Source organism: Rattus rattus, chromosome 6 (assembly GCF_011064425.1).
Source record: "Rattus rattus isolate New Zealand chromosome 6, Rrattus_CSIRO_v1, whole genome shotgun sequence".
Classification (NCBI taxonomy): domain Eukaryota; kingdom Metazoa; phylum Chordata; class Mammalia; order Rodentia; family Muridae; genus Rattus; species Rattus rattus.
In genome coordinates this window covers 4,033,453-4,046,415 of record NC_046159.1, presented here as the reverse complement: position 1 = coordinate 4,046,415, position 12,963 = coordinate 4,033,453, and the positions used below count along the sequence as shown (strand labels likewise).

At 46.1% G+C, this 12,963-nt stretch overlaps 1 protein-coding gene across 1 annotated transcript in view; it reads left to right on the top strand.

The window, feature by feature from the left end:
• Itpr2 (inositol 1,4,5-trisphosphate receptor type 2) overlaps nt 1-12,963 on the top strand; it is a 387,801-nt gene that overhangs the window by 128,396 nt on the left and 246,442 nt on the right. Inside the window, exons 19-22 of the mRNA XM_032905407.1 lie at nt 681-932; nt 2,117-2,261; nt 4,149-4,299; nt 12,606-12,799. Coding sequence (XP_032761298.1) covers nt 681-932; nt 2,117-2,261; nt 4,149-4,299; nt 12,606-12,799 — 742 coding nt within the window. The remainder of the gene's footprint in view (nt 1-680; nt 933-2,116; nt 2,262-4,148; nt 4,300-12,605; nt 12,800-12,963) is intronic.

The window sequence follows — 12,963 nt, the reverse complement described above, 5'->3', positions numbered from 1 at the left end:
ACATTGTCAGGGCCTGACAACCTGAATCTGATCTTTGGAGCTCATAGTAGAGGGAGAGAACCAACCCCCAAAGTTGTCCTCTGACCTCCACACAAGTGACGTGGCACATGGATGCCCTCCCTCCCCTTCAAAGACAGCAGCAGCAGCAGCAACAACAACAACAACAGCAGCAGCAGCAGCAACTGCTAATGACCTAAGTGGCTCTTTGAATTTAAGGGATAAAACCCAGGGCAGAAGTTGGTGGGGACCAGGGAAAGATGCAGAACCGGAGTCTCCATGTTTTTGTATCTCTCAAAACCAAGGCAGCGGGGCATCCTTAATCCTAGAGGCTGGAGAACCCATAGCACTGTCTGGGACGATCCTGTTTTCTTTTCAAACCAAGCGAGGACAAAGTCAATGTGGATTCTGGAGCCCTGTTCTGGCCCCAACCAGAGGCTGGGGAATGTGGAGAAAGGCGACTTCATATGTCCATTACAGGCTTGGTGGATTTGATCTTAGGACAGAAAACCTGGCCACGAGAGGTCACAGTGACAGGGACAGAGTTGTCATTTATTTACAGAGTTTGACTTGGTGTTGTAAGTACTTGTAAACAGTTGACATACCCAGAGGCTGGCTGTGCTTTGTCTGTTAGGGCCTTAATGGCGGTGAGAGGGATACTCTAACATGCCTCATGCATTTAGGTACCAGCTAAACCTCTTTGCAAGGATGTGCTTGGACCGCCAGTATCTGGCCATCAACCAGATTTCAACACAGCTGTCTGTAGACCTGATCCTGCGGTGTGTGTCTGACGAGAGCCTGCCCTTTGACCTCCGAGCCTCTTTCTGCCGACTCATGCTCCACATGCACGTCGACCGGGACCCCCAGGAGTCTGTGGTGCCTGTCCGCTATGCCCGGCTCTGGACCGAAATCCCCACCAAGATCACGATCCATGAGTACGTTTGGAAACCTTGTATCTTACTTAGGGGTTTCCATTTTGGTGACGAAACACCACGGCCAAAGTAACTTGGGGAGGAGAGGGTTGATTTGGCTTATAGTTCCACATCACTGTTTATCGTTGAAGGAAGTCAGGGTGGGAACTCAAGCAGGGCAGGAACCTGGAGGCAGGAGCTGAGGCAGAGGCCATAGTGGGGGTCCTGCTCACTGGTTAGCTCCCCATGGTTTGGTCAACCTTCTTTCTTATAGAACTCAGGACCGCCAGCCTAGGGGTGGTACCGCCCACTGTGGGCTGCGACCTTCCTCATCTATGACTGAGAAAATGCCTACAGTCTTCCCTACACTCTGATCTTAGGGAGGTAGTTTCTCAGTCAAGGCTGCCTCCTCTCCAGTCGACACACAAATGTCGGTGTATTGTATTTATTGCTTTTTTTCCCCATTGTTCTGCCATTTAAGTAGCTGAGGAGAAATACTTTAATGAAGGAAGGGCTATTTTGGCCTACAGTTCAAAGGATGGTCCATCTTGGCAAGGAAGGCTCAGCTCCAGGACCTTGAGACAGTGCCACCTTGAATCCACATGCAGGAAACAGAGGGAGCTCAATTCTCATTTTTCCTCTCTATTCGGTAATGGCCTCCAGCCCAGGGTATGGCGCTTTCAACACTCAAAGGGGGCCTTCCCTTTCCAGTTAACTGGTTCTATAAATATCCACAAGACGTGCCCAGCGGTGTGTTTTCTAGAGGATTCTAGATCCCATCCAATTGACCGTGACGATGAGGCGTCACGGGAGACGTTTCTCAGGATGTTCAAATTCAGCAGACGAATGCAAAGCGAGGTGTTTTCAACTTTGGGATGAGAAGCACAGGAAGGCATTTACACATTTATGTTCTCACTGTCGATCTGGGAGGAGTCAATAGGACACTCCCTCCCAAGAGCATACGCCAGCTCTCTAGCAGGAAGCATGGTTCTGGAAGCTAGCGAACAACTAGTAACAGCCACAGGTTGCTGAGCGCGTGGTGCGCTGGCGGACCCCACCGGGCTCCGCCCATCTCCTGAGGAGCAGGTGGGATGCTCACCCCAAGAGGTTGATTGACGTGTCCAAGGCAGTGCCCCCTGGCGGTCAGACTGTGTAACAGTCCCACTTTTCAGTCTTTAAGTCTAACTCTCTTGTATCTGTCTGGGCAGGTATGACTCCATCACAGACTCTTCCAGAAATGACATGAAGAGGAAGTTTGCCCTGACAATGGAATTTGTCGAAGAATATTTGAAAGAAGTTGTGAATCAACCGTTTCCTTTTGGGGACAAAGAGAAAAATAAACTGACATTTGAGGTATTTTGAAAGTACTGAATTTATTTTCTGTGAGCCTAGTGCCCACAGTGGTCAGAAGGGGGCATCAGATCCTCTGGAACCAGTTGGTCGTGAGCCACCACGTGGGTGCTAAGAACCAAACCCAGGTCCCGTGGAAGAGCAGCCAGTGCTCTTAACCACTGAGCCACCTCTCCAGCCCCACTTGAGGCATTAAAATAGTCACACATGGCAGGTTTGTGTTCTTTTGCTAGAAACCAGATGCAGCGATCGTCAAAGATTTTCCTTTGCTCTAATATTTACAGTCTTTGATATAATTCCACGTTGATGGTAAAAATATAGACTTGCTATTTTAAACCTTAATTTTGTTCATTAGCTTATTTTTGAAACCATGTGCGTTGTGTAGAAATACACTTCACATGCTAATTACACCACAATCAAGTGATTGGATACAGTTTGAAACAGAAGAGGAAAATTAAAAGAAAAACTTTATATTACAGATTCCCTCCCCAGGACGATTTAAAAAAAATAAAATAAATCACCTTTTCTGGTTGGGTTGAATTTTGTTACAAATGCACTCAGCGACTAGAAATGCCAATTCCTAGTAGACCAATGGTCAATAGAATTGCAAATAAGAGCCCACTTTATTTTAATTTTTATTAGTGCCTTGATAATTAAAATGCTCTATCTCGGTTATCAATTAATTATAGGTTTCCTTGTTATATTTTTGTTTATATGTAACCATTATGCTTGATAAACAAGGGCAGTTTGGGATAATTTGTATTCACTGCCTTTCGTCCACCTTCATGGAACTGTGATGGGCTCGCCTGGGTGACCTAATTGAAATGTGAGGAGAACGTAATAAAAAATAACTAGAGAGTCCCTGCCAATCATAGCTGTATCAGTCATTCACTGTCATGAGACACACCCCCAGCCCCCTTGTAGCAGCATTTCTGTGAGCCAGGAGCCTGGGTGTGGTGCAGTGGTGTCTGTTCAGTCACTCGTCCTGTTTCTGCTTTTCTCAGGTGGGTGCCGGCTTGTCACCTCAGCACTTGGCCACGTGGCTTTTCTGTGGCTGAGTGTCCTTGCTGTGACACCTGGCTTCCCACAGAGAGCAAGAGAGCAAGAAGAAAGGGGGAGAGAAGAGAGGAGAGAGAGAGAGAGAGAGAGAGAGAGAGAGAGAGAGACAGAGAGACAGAGAGAGAGAGAGACAGAGAGAGACAGAGAGAGACAGAGAGAGACAGACAGAGAGAGACAGACAGAGAGAGAGAGACAGAGAGAGAGACAGACAGAGAGAGAGACGACAGACAGAGAGAGAGACGACAGACAGAGAGAGAGACACACAGAGACACACAGAGACACACACACAGAGAAAGAACATTCCCAAGCAGTGTTCTGTAATCCTGTAATCTAACCTAAGCAGTGTTCTGTAATCTGTAATCCAGCCTTGGGAATGACACAGCATTTTCACTGTGACACACACCAGCCTGACAGATTGTAGGAGGGACAACCTATACTGGAGCCCGGTGGGTGTCTTGGAGGCTGCAACTCACCCTCGGTATTTCCTGTAGTACCCAGAAGGCCACAGGCCAGTGTAGCAGACATGGAATTCTGGGCCAGTTTATGGCTCATACGTAATAAAATAATTTAACCGCCGATTAAGTGGCATCTTCCTGACTATATTTAATTAAGTGGTAAATATTGTAACGTAAACATTCCTTAAGTCATTTAGAGGCTCTGAATTAATCCTAGATCCGAATCAGCCACAGTCTGAACTATCCTGTCTCAGGGATTTTAATTCCCAGGTGTCGAAGAACTAGGGGCTTGGAATTGACTGAGAACGTTAGTTATTGATTTAGACATTGATTTGGACATTGATCCCACTCTGCAACACGCCTCTCCCCTGCACAGGTGGTCCACCTGGCCCGGAACCTCATCTACTTCGGATTCTACAGCTTCAGCGAGTTGCTGCGGCTGACGAGAACTCTGCTGGCGATCCTGGACATCGTCCAGGCCCCCATGTCGTCGTATTTTGAAAGATTAAGCAAGTTTCAAGATGGAAGTAAGAACTCTGAGGAATGTGATGATGTTTTTGTTATTAAGTGGGAGGGAGATTAAAAACCAAACATATAGAGAAACACATGTGACATGGGTGTGCAGTCCATACAAACATCGGCTCACAATGGGGCCATGTGATAACAGGGTGGTGTGAGTGTTTTCCTCTCATGATATGTGTGTGTGTGTGTGTGTGTGTGTGTGTGTGTACACGTGCGTGCACAGGCCTGAAGTTAACATTAGTGTCTGTTTAGACCACTGTCCAATTTATTAATGTAGGCAGCATGTCCCGAGGCACTCAGAGTACACTCATCCTGGCTACTCTGTATTCATTGTTCAGCTTCCCTAGCGAGCCCTTGTCTCTGCTTCTGGATGCTGGTGTTGCAGGCAGCTATCATGCCTGCTTGGCTCTGACACGGGATCAAGGGATCTGAACCATCAAATTTTCAGTAGTGCTCATATCATAATCATATGGATTATATTATATATGTAAACTATATATTCATAACCATATATGTATATATGGAACCACATATTATACATATACATATACACATATATATCTGTAGTATTTGTAATGGTGACTGTGTTAGGTTGGAAAGGGCCCCAAGATAGGAAATTGTTTTTGGGAATTATAAGGAAGAGGACATGCTGTACATATCTCGGAGACAGTGTGATCAAAGGAGGCTTAGTCAGTCGAGAGGATCTGTGGTACAATTAGACCAGACCTCAGCTCAACATATGGAAGGTTGGAGCTGGGGTGGCCCTTTGGAGTTGTCATACACTGAGGCAAGAGGGCCAAATATGTCTTTGTGGAAGTCAGTAGTTTCTGTCTTCATCACGGAAGAAGGCATGTGACAGTGGGAAAGGGGGACACTCTGCCCAGGAGTGGGACAGTGGGAAAGGGGGACACTCTGCCCAGAAGTGGGACAGTGGGAAGGGGAACACTCTGTCTAGGAGTCACGTTGAGAGAGGGGGGGGGAGAGGGAGAGGGAGAGGTGCTGATGCTGGCCTCTGGAAAAGGACTTATGCAGACAGCACAACGACAGCCACCGTGACACCCAGGGCATGATGGGAAAGGAGGCAGCAGATTCCGAGTGCACACATGAAGAGGGACTGTCCGATCAGAAATTTCATACGAGTCACAGAAAAGATGAAGGACTGGATTACTGTTACCTCAGTCCTAGTCTTGTACACAGTATAAACACTGTGTGAACCCTTTGCCTTCAGGGTGATGAACAGAGAGTTTAGTGACTGCTGCAGAAACCTGAGCATCGATGGGTCAGTTATCCCGAGAGCTCCAGCTACAGGGACCTCTGTTAGAAGAGATATGAGCACATGTCTCTTTACTTCAGATAAGAGGCCAAAGGGATAATTCTTCCCATGTCTAGCTTAATGAACTAGTGAGTTTCTTGAGTTACTTACAGGAGTATGTGTGACTCAAAGACATCACTGGAAAAGCCCACCCCAGCATGGGCTACTCAGGCAAGCTCAGCCCTGGATCTCTCTCACAATGTACTGGTATCCAGGCAGAATGGAGCCTCTTCTATCCACAGACTGCCTTTTACATATCTAACTTTGAGGAGGGAACTTTGTGAATCATGTAAAGTTTCAGGAACTTCCTGAGTCTTGCATGTTTCCTTTAGTTCTTTAGTCCTGTGCGTTTTCCTCTCTCTTCAGGAGGAAGTATTTCGATTTGGGAGAAACAGGTACTCTCTGTGAATGTCCCCATAGGCACAGCCGTTTGAGCACTGGCTTCACAGTTGGTGGTGTTGTTTTGGAAGGGTGTGGAATCTTCAGGAAGTAGAACCTTATTTGAGGAAGTGGGTCACCAGGAATGAGCTTTGACATTTACAACCTGGTCTTACTTCCTGCCCATGGAGATGTGAGGAGTCTCTGCACCGTGTTCCTACCTCCATGTCTTCCCCACCATGATAGGCTGTATTCTCTTCAACTGTGAGACAGAATAAACCCTTCTCCCCTAAGTTGCTCTCGTCTGGTATTCTGTCATACTGACAGAGGCATGAAAGGGGACTGTGTGACAGTCACCGTCAGAAAGTTGAAATACTGAGATAGTCCAGTATATGAGAATACACGGAGAGGAAGGGACCTAAATGATCACAGGTGGTGGCTCAGGGGCTTCTAGAGCTGAGCAAGCCTAGGAGTGGGGGGAAAGGAGGAACACCCTTTGTCTTGTGTGCAAAGGAAAGAGATAATGTGAGCCTGGGCAGCAGCAAAAATGAGACCAGGAAAGAGAAGGATGTGTGTGTGCACCCCTGCAGTTCTCTGAAGAAGCAGCTACAGGAACTTCTCAGTGACGTAGCCTCCCATTTCCAGGCCCCAGCCACAGTTGAGCGTGCACAAGACCCATGAGGCTCAAGCTAGACAAAGTTCCAGCACACAGGAGGGAAGTGGGCACGAGGCCCACTCCAAGCTAAGAAGTCATTGGTCACTGACAGCTGCTGGGGGAGGGAGAGTCGGTTTTCTTTGAGGTTAGAGCCCCTGCTAAGTCACCGATGCTGTAGTGGATGGCCCCATACCCAAGAGCATGGGAGTGGCATGACTTGTACTTAGTGGGTTAAAAAAAAGGACAAGAATTTGGGTGGGGGTGGATCCTGCAGGAATTGTGGGAGGGGATGAATATGATCAAAATATTCTATGATACCAAGCTGGTAAAGGAAAAAGTCCTCTTGGGGATAAGAGCTGGCCCAGTGTCCTGCCTTTCACTGTAATGGGGCATTCTGTCTTTCTTCTGATTAATCTAATACTGTTGGTTGGCTGTATTGTGTCTTAGGGAAAGAAATACTGTCTTCAAGCGGGAGGGAGGTGGGCTTCTAAGTGTTTCGTCTCTGGTCCTCACACTTCTCCAGCAAGCACTTGAACCACTGAGCTGTCTTCCCAGCCCCAAGCTTTACTTATTACTGACGCTAATAATAAAGGTGACCTACAACTGTGAATCTCACTATACCTCCTTCCTCCTATTTTTGTTAAAAATTAAACAAATTTTACTTTTAAGATAATTAATATTCACACATGCACACACTGCTTGTATCAAACCCACCTCTCATTCCAATTCCTTCCAACCTTTCTTACTCTACCCCAAAATATACCCTTCCAGCTTCATGTATTCTCTCTCTTATTTTGTTTGTGCTTTTAACATTATTATAATTAATTATTTTTATAAATATACTGCTCATTTAAAATATTTATTTATTTATTTTATGTATATGAGTACACTGTCACTGTCTTCAGACACACCAGAAGAGGGCATCGGATCCCATTACAGATGGTTGTGAGCCACCGTGTGGTTGCTGGGATTTGAACTCAGGACCTCTGTAAGAGCAATCAGTACTCTTAACCACTGAGCCGTCTCTCCAACCCTAATTAATTAATTTTAATTAAACATTTAAAATTACATCACTCCACCCTTCCCTTTCCTTCCGCTAATCCTTTCTATGACTCTCTGTTCGTTCTTAACTTGTCGACCTCTTTTTTTTTCATTATTATTGTTACACATGCACAAATTTGTAAATACAATCTGCTGAATCTATTTAGAGTGCCTTAGGTGTATATGATTTCAGGGTTGACCACTTGGTTACTAGGTAGCCAATTAGGGGTCTCATCCATGGAAGAGACTAATCTTTCCTATTTTAGAGGTCATTTGATGCTTGTAATTATTTGTGTAGGGATGAGACCCTGTGAGATATTTTCCTTCTGTGTTAGTATGTACTGGTGATACACTTCTTCAGGTCTTGTTTCCTTCTGTGTTAGTATGTACTGGTGATACACTTCTTCAGGTCTTGTTTGGGAAGTCATAGTATTGAGGTATCATGGGTGTAGCTTCCTTGTTACTGCTAAGAGATACAATCTCACAGTGGACTTCCTGGTCCTCTGACTCTTACAAGTTTCCTGGTCCCTTCTTCCAAGATATTCCCTAAGCTTTAAGGGCTGGGTACCTCACGGTCGGTCAGTTGATCTTTGCAATTTTGATTAGTTGTGTTTTTTTGTTTTTTTGTTTTTTTGTTTTTGTTTTTTTTTTTTTTTTGTTTTTTGTTTTTTTTTTTTGCAATGGCCTCTGTTTTCTGCAAAGGGAAGCTTCTTTGTTGTGGATTCTGTGAGAGCTACACTTATCTGTGGGCATAAAAGGTTTTAGAATGCAGTTAGAAATCACACTCTCTAGTAAAGTGGCAGTGGGCAGGCCCTCCTCTAAGACCTGTGACATCACTAGACCTTGGCGGTTGGCTAGGTTTCTGGCATGATTTCCTTCCTGTTGAGCTGTCCAATCAGTTAGCTGTTGGTTAACTCTGAGGTCTGGATGCCGTTAGATTCTTTAGAGCGTGTCTTACTTTTCTATTGCTCTGACGAAACATCATGACCACAGCAACTTATAAAAAGAAAAGTATTCAGTTTCGGGGCATAGAGTTCCAGAGTCCATGACTATCATGGCCGGGAGCTTGGCAGCGGGGGTGGGGCTAGAGAGGTAGCTGAGAGTTTATGTATGTCCGGTCCACAACACTAGGCAGAAAGAGATAACTGAGAATGTTAAAATATTATGATATGTGTTGACATGTGTGTGTGTGTGTGTGTGTGTGTGTGTGTGTGTGTTGTGTGTGTGTGTGTTTGGAATTCCGTATTCTCCTATACCTGAAGAGTCAAACATAAAAAGTAATGATGCCCTATGTGTGCATGAATGATGTGAGAGCCACAGGTCTGTGGCTTTGGTGTTGGGGAGTACTTTGGGGAATTGACTCTAATGGAGCATGAAGGAGTGCTCTGGGTGGTGGCCATGTTCGAGTCTGGATGGCTTATGGTGTATGTGCGCATACGTTTTTATGAGAACCCCAAAGAACTCACCTCTGGTGCTAAGCTCCCTGTCAACTGCAGAGCAGTATGGAGTCCATGCGTGGCTCACCTGGCCAGCTGGGAGAAGTTAGGGATCAGTTTTGCAGACTAAAACCGGGGGTTTCAATTTGGGTTTCGGAAATATCAGTGCGTACCGTGTACCTGTGATTTGTGTGGTGGACACGGGACAGACAGGTGCTTGTGATTTGAGAGGTGCGGCTGAGGTTTTCCAAGCTGCAGAAGTTCACAGTGTAAGCACCTCTCACCGCAAGCCAGGAAATGCGACGTCTTTGAATTAGATACCTCTGAGTTGGCCGTCCATGGAAATTTCAGGAGAATTCTGTGGTCCACATCCCACAGGCATGTGGGGGTGTGGGAGGGTGGGATCTCCCTCCAATCTTCCTGACGACATTTAGGATGTTTGTGGCCTCTGGATTTTAATTTGTTGGTGGCAGGATCTATATCTGTGGGGGAAGAATCGTCGAGGCTAACCTTCCTTATCCTAATCATTGGGCTAAATGATTATTTTCCATGCAAATCGAAATAAGATGCAGGCACCGTGTGCCACTGGTTTCTGTGTGAACCAGGAGTAAGATTTACAAAGGAGTCTGTTCTTCATGTGTGAGAAGGTAACCTTTGGAGGCTGGCATGCAGATACACTCAGCAGTCTGGTGAGGGCACGAGCTGGCGAAAGTGACTTAAAACTGTCACTGCCAGTGAGCACCAGCACACCTTCTCAACACCTTGCCCAGGTGTGGGCGCACCGCAGTGATTTGGAAATAGTGATTTGGAGATAGTGATTTGGAGATAGTGATTTGGAGATAGTGATTTGGAGATAGTGATTTGGAGATAGTGATTTGGAGATAGTGATTTGGAGATAGTGATTTGTACGTAGTGATTTGGAAATAGTGATTTGGAAATAGTGATTTGGAAGTAGTGACTTCATAGTGATTTGGAAATAGTGATTTGGAAATAGTGATTTGGACGTAGTGATTTGGAAATAGTGATTTGGAAGTAGTGATTTCATAGTGATTTGGAGATAGTGATTTGGACGTAGTGATTTGGAAATAGTGATTTGGAAATAGTGATTTGGAAGTAGTGATTTGGAGATAGTGATTTGGACATAGTGATTTGGAAATAGTGATTTGGAAGTAGTGATTTGGAGATAGTGATTTGGAAATAGTGATTTGGGTTGTTTGAGAGCTCTGGACAGGGGAGCCTCTGCCTCAAGATTCTTCTGGTAGAAGGCAGAGGGCACTCACTCCTTCATGTTGCCCCCACTGTGTCCAGTCTTGGAAATTCTTTAAATGTAATTTTTTTTAACTCCCATTTTCTCTTGGTTATCTAAACAGCCATATAACAAAGTTCCCAGGACTTCAAGATGAAAACCCAGGGTCATTTCTGCCTGGAACCTGTATGCCCATGAGAGAAATTGTCAGTGCTCCCTCCGCTCTAAAGCGTGTTACAGGCAATGGTCCCCTTTATTGTCACAACAGGGTGGGCATTTGGGGACGGTGATGAATTCAAAGAGGCTGCAACCTTGCCCCGGTGCACCTTCGTGAAGCTTCTGTTGCTCACTGCCATCTGGGGCGTGCATATGCTTCCCAGCCATCTCTGACACCGAACCCAGGGCCTTGCGCTTCCTAGGCAAGCGCTCTACCACTGAGCTAAATCCCCAACCCCCTGAATCCCATTTTTAACCCTTCCTCTTGGCTCACACCCTCTACACTTCTGGAAGGGAACGTGCTTTGTCAGATGCCGAGGCCTCTGTTTCAGGCAGAGGCTCATGAGCACTCAGAAAGTCAAGACTACAGTTTGCAAGGGAAGCTGGCATGCGTTCTTTTGAATCGAGTTGCTTACCATAAGGGCTGAGACATAGGAAACAAGCTGGGACCTAAATCATGGGAATGACTGGGTACTCCCTTGGCTGGCTGACTGTGGCCCATATGGAGGAGGTGTGGCTGCAGATTGTACTCCAGGGTGGATGGAGAAAATCCACAAGAAGCAAACTCAGGGAATGACAAAGAGCTCCTCCCTGGACATCCCTTTCTATAATGGCGTCAGAAGAGATGGCTCTCCCTAGGATCTGAATAACAGATTTCTAGTCAGAGTAGACAAACGAATGCACACTTGTAGGAGAACGCAGGCTTCTCCTGGGATGGGAAATTGCTTACCATCAGTCCCTCTTCCAAGTTCTTTTGTGCTATGAAAGCCCCAAAGCTCTTTATGTGATATCAAGCACAACTACTGCATCAGACACTTTATGGACTCTTGGTACCCAGCTAGGACCTTGCAACCATCCTGTGTTGCTGGTAATTTCTAAAGCCATGGGTTCTACAACAGAGACTTCCTTCGCTAGACAGCTGAGTCCTCTAAGGACTCTGCTCAAGGATGTTTATGGGATCAAAAGTGAGGAGGTGGTTTGAGATGTAGAGAAGCCCATAAACAAGTGGCAGCTTCAGTGGCCGCACATGTGGACGCTCTTATGGGAGGCCTGTGTAGAAACTGTCCCTTGGCTGTGCCTGCTGTGCCTGGTCAAAAGATTTCACAGTTCACCCTCAGAGGCGCAAAGTGAAGAGGTCAGCTTTAGTGCTTTGAACCAATTAAGATGGTCTCCAAAGCACTCTCTATAAACAAACACCCAACTGAAACCATTGAAGCTATCTTGTGGGCCACCCCCATCAAGGTGTTTTAAGAGCAATGGAGGGTTCTGTGCAGGTGGGGTCTTGTTTCTTTATTGATTAGTTAAGTCGTTTCTAAAACCAATGGCGAAAGCCGGTCACAGTCAGAGAAATCACAGGGTGAATTTGGGTTTTCTCCGGGCTTCCACAGAACGTCTGTGCTTTGGGGTTTTAAATTCTCTTTTCTTTTGAAGCAGGCTCTGGCTGTGCTGCCTAGAGTGTCTGAGCCCTGTCTATCCTACCTCAGCCTCTCATGGAGAGAGTGACAGACTCTATCCTCTTTACCTGTGTGTCTCTGTGTGTGAGTGTGTATGTGTGTACACGTGTGTGTGTGTGTACACGTGTGTGTGTGTGTGTGAGTGTGTGTGTCTGTGTGCGTGTGAGTGTATGTGTGTCTGTGTGTGTGTCTCTCTCTGTGTAAGGGGGGGGAGACAACCCTTTAGAGTTTAAATTTGAGGGTTGAAACATTTTATAAGAGAGAGGGAGAAAAATAACCTTCTTAAACTTCTTACAGGGACTTGGTCACTGTCTTTGATTCTCCACTAGTAATTTGCTATATCTTAGAGATAAAAACCATTTCTTCTTGTTTGCCAAACCATTCTATAACACGGTAACTTCGAACACCCATTGCACTGATTCGCCCCAGCTTTTACAGCAATGAGGGAAACATGGAGTTCCATGTGGGGTGTGAAGGCTGCAGCCAAGTCCTCGTCGGAAGGTGAACGAGCCCTGCTGGTGCTTCGGCCACCCATGCCTGGCATGTGCTGACTGAGTCTTCTTCTCGTGCCAGGCAACAATGTCATGAGGACCATCCATGGGGTGGGAGAGATGATGACACAGATGGTGCTGAGCAGAGGCTCCATCTTCCCAGTGAGCGTGCCCGACGCACAGCCCAGCGTCCACCCCAGCAAGCAGGCGAGCCCCGGCGAGCAGGAGGATGTGACGGTGATGGACACCAAGCTAAAGGTTATCGAGATTTTACAGGTGTGTCTACCCTTGTCCTTTGTCACCGTGTGTGTGTTTCTATGTGTCTCTGTGTGTGTATATCTCTGTGTATGTGTCTGTGTGTGTGTTTCTATGTGTCTCTGTGTGTGTATATCTCTATGTATGTGTCTGTGTGTTTGTTTCTGTGTGTGTCTCTCTCAGTG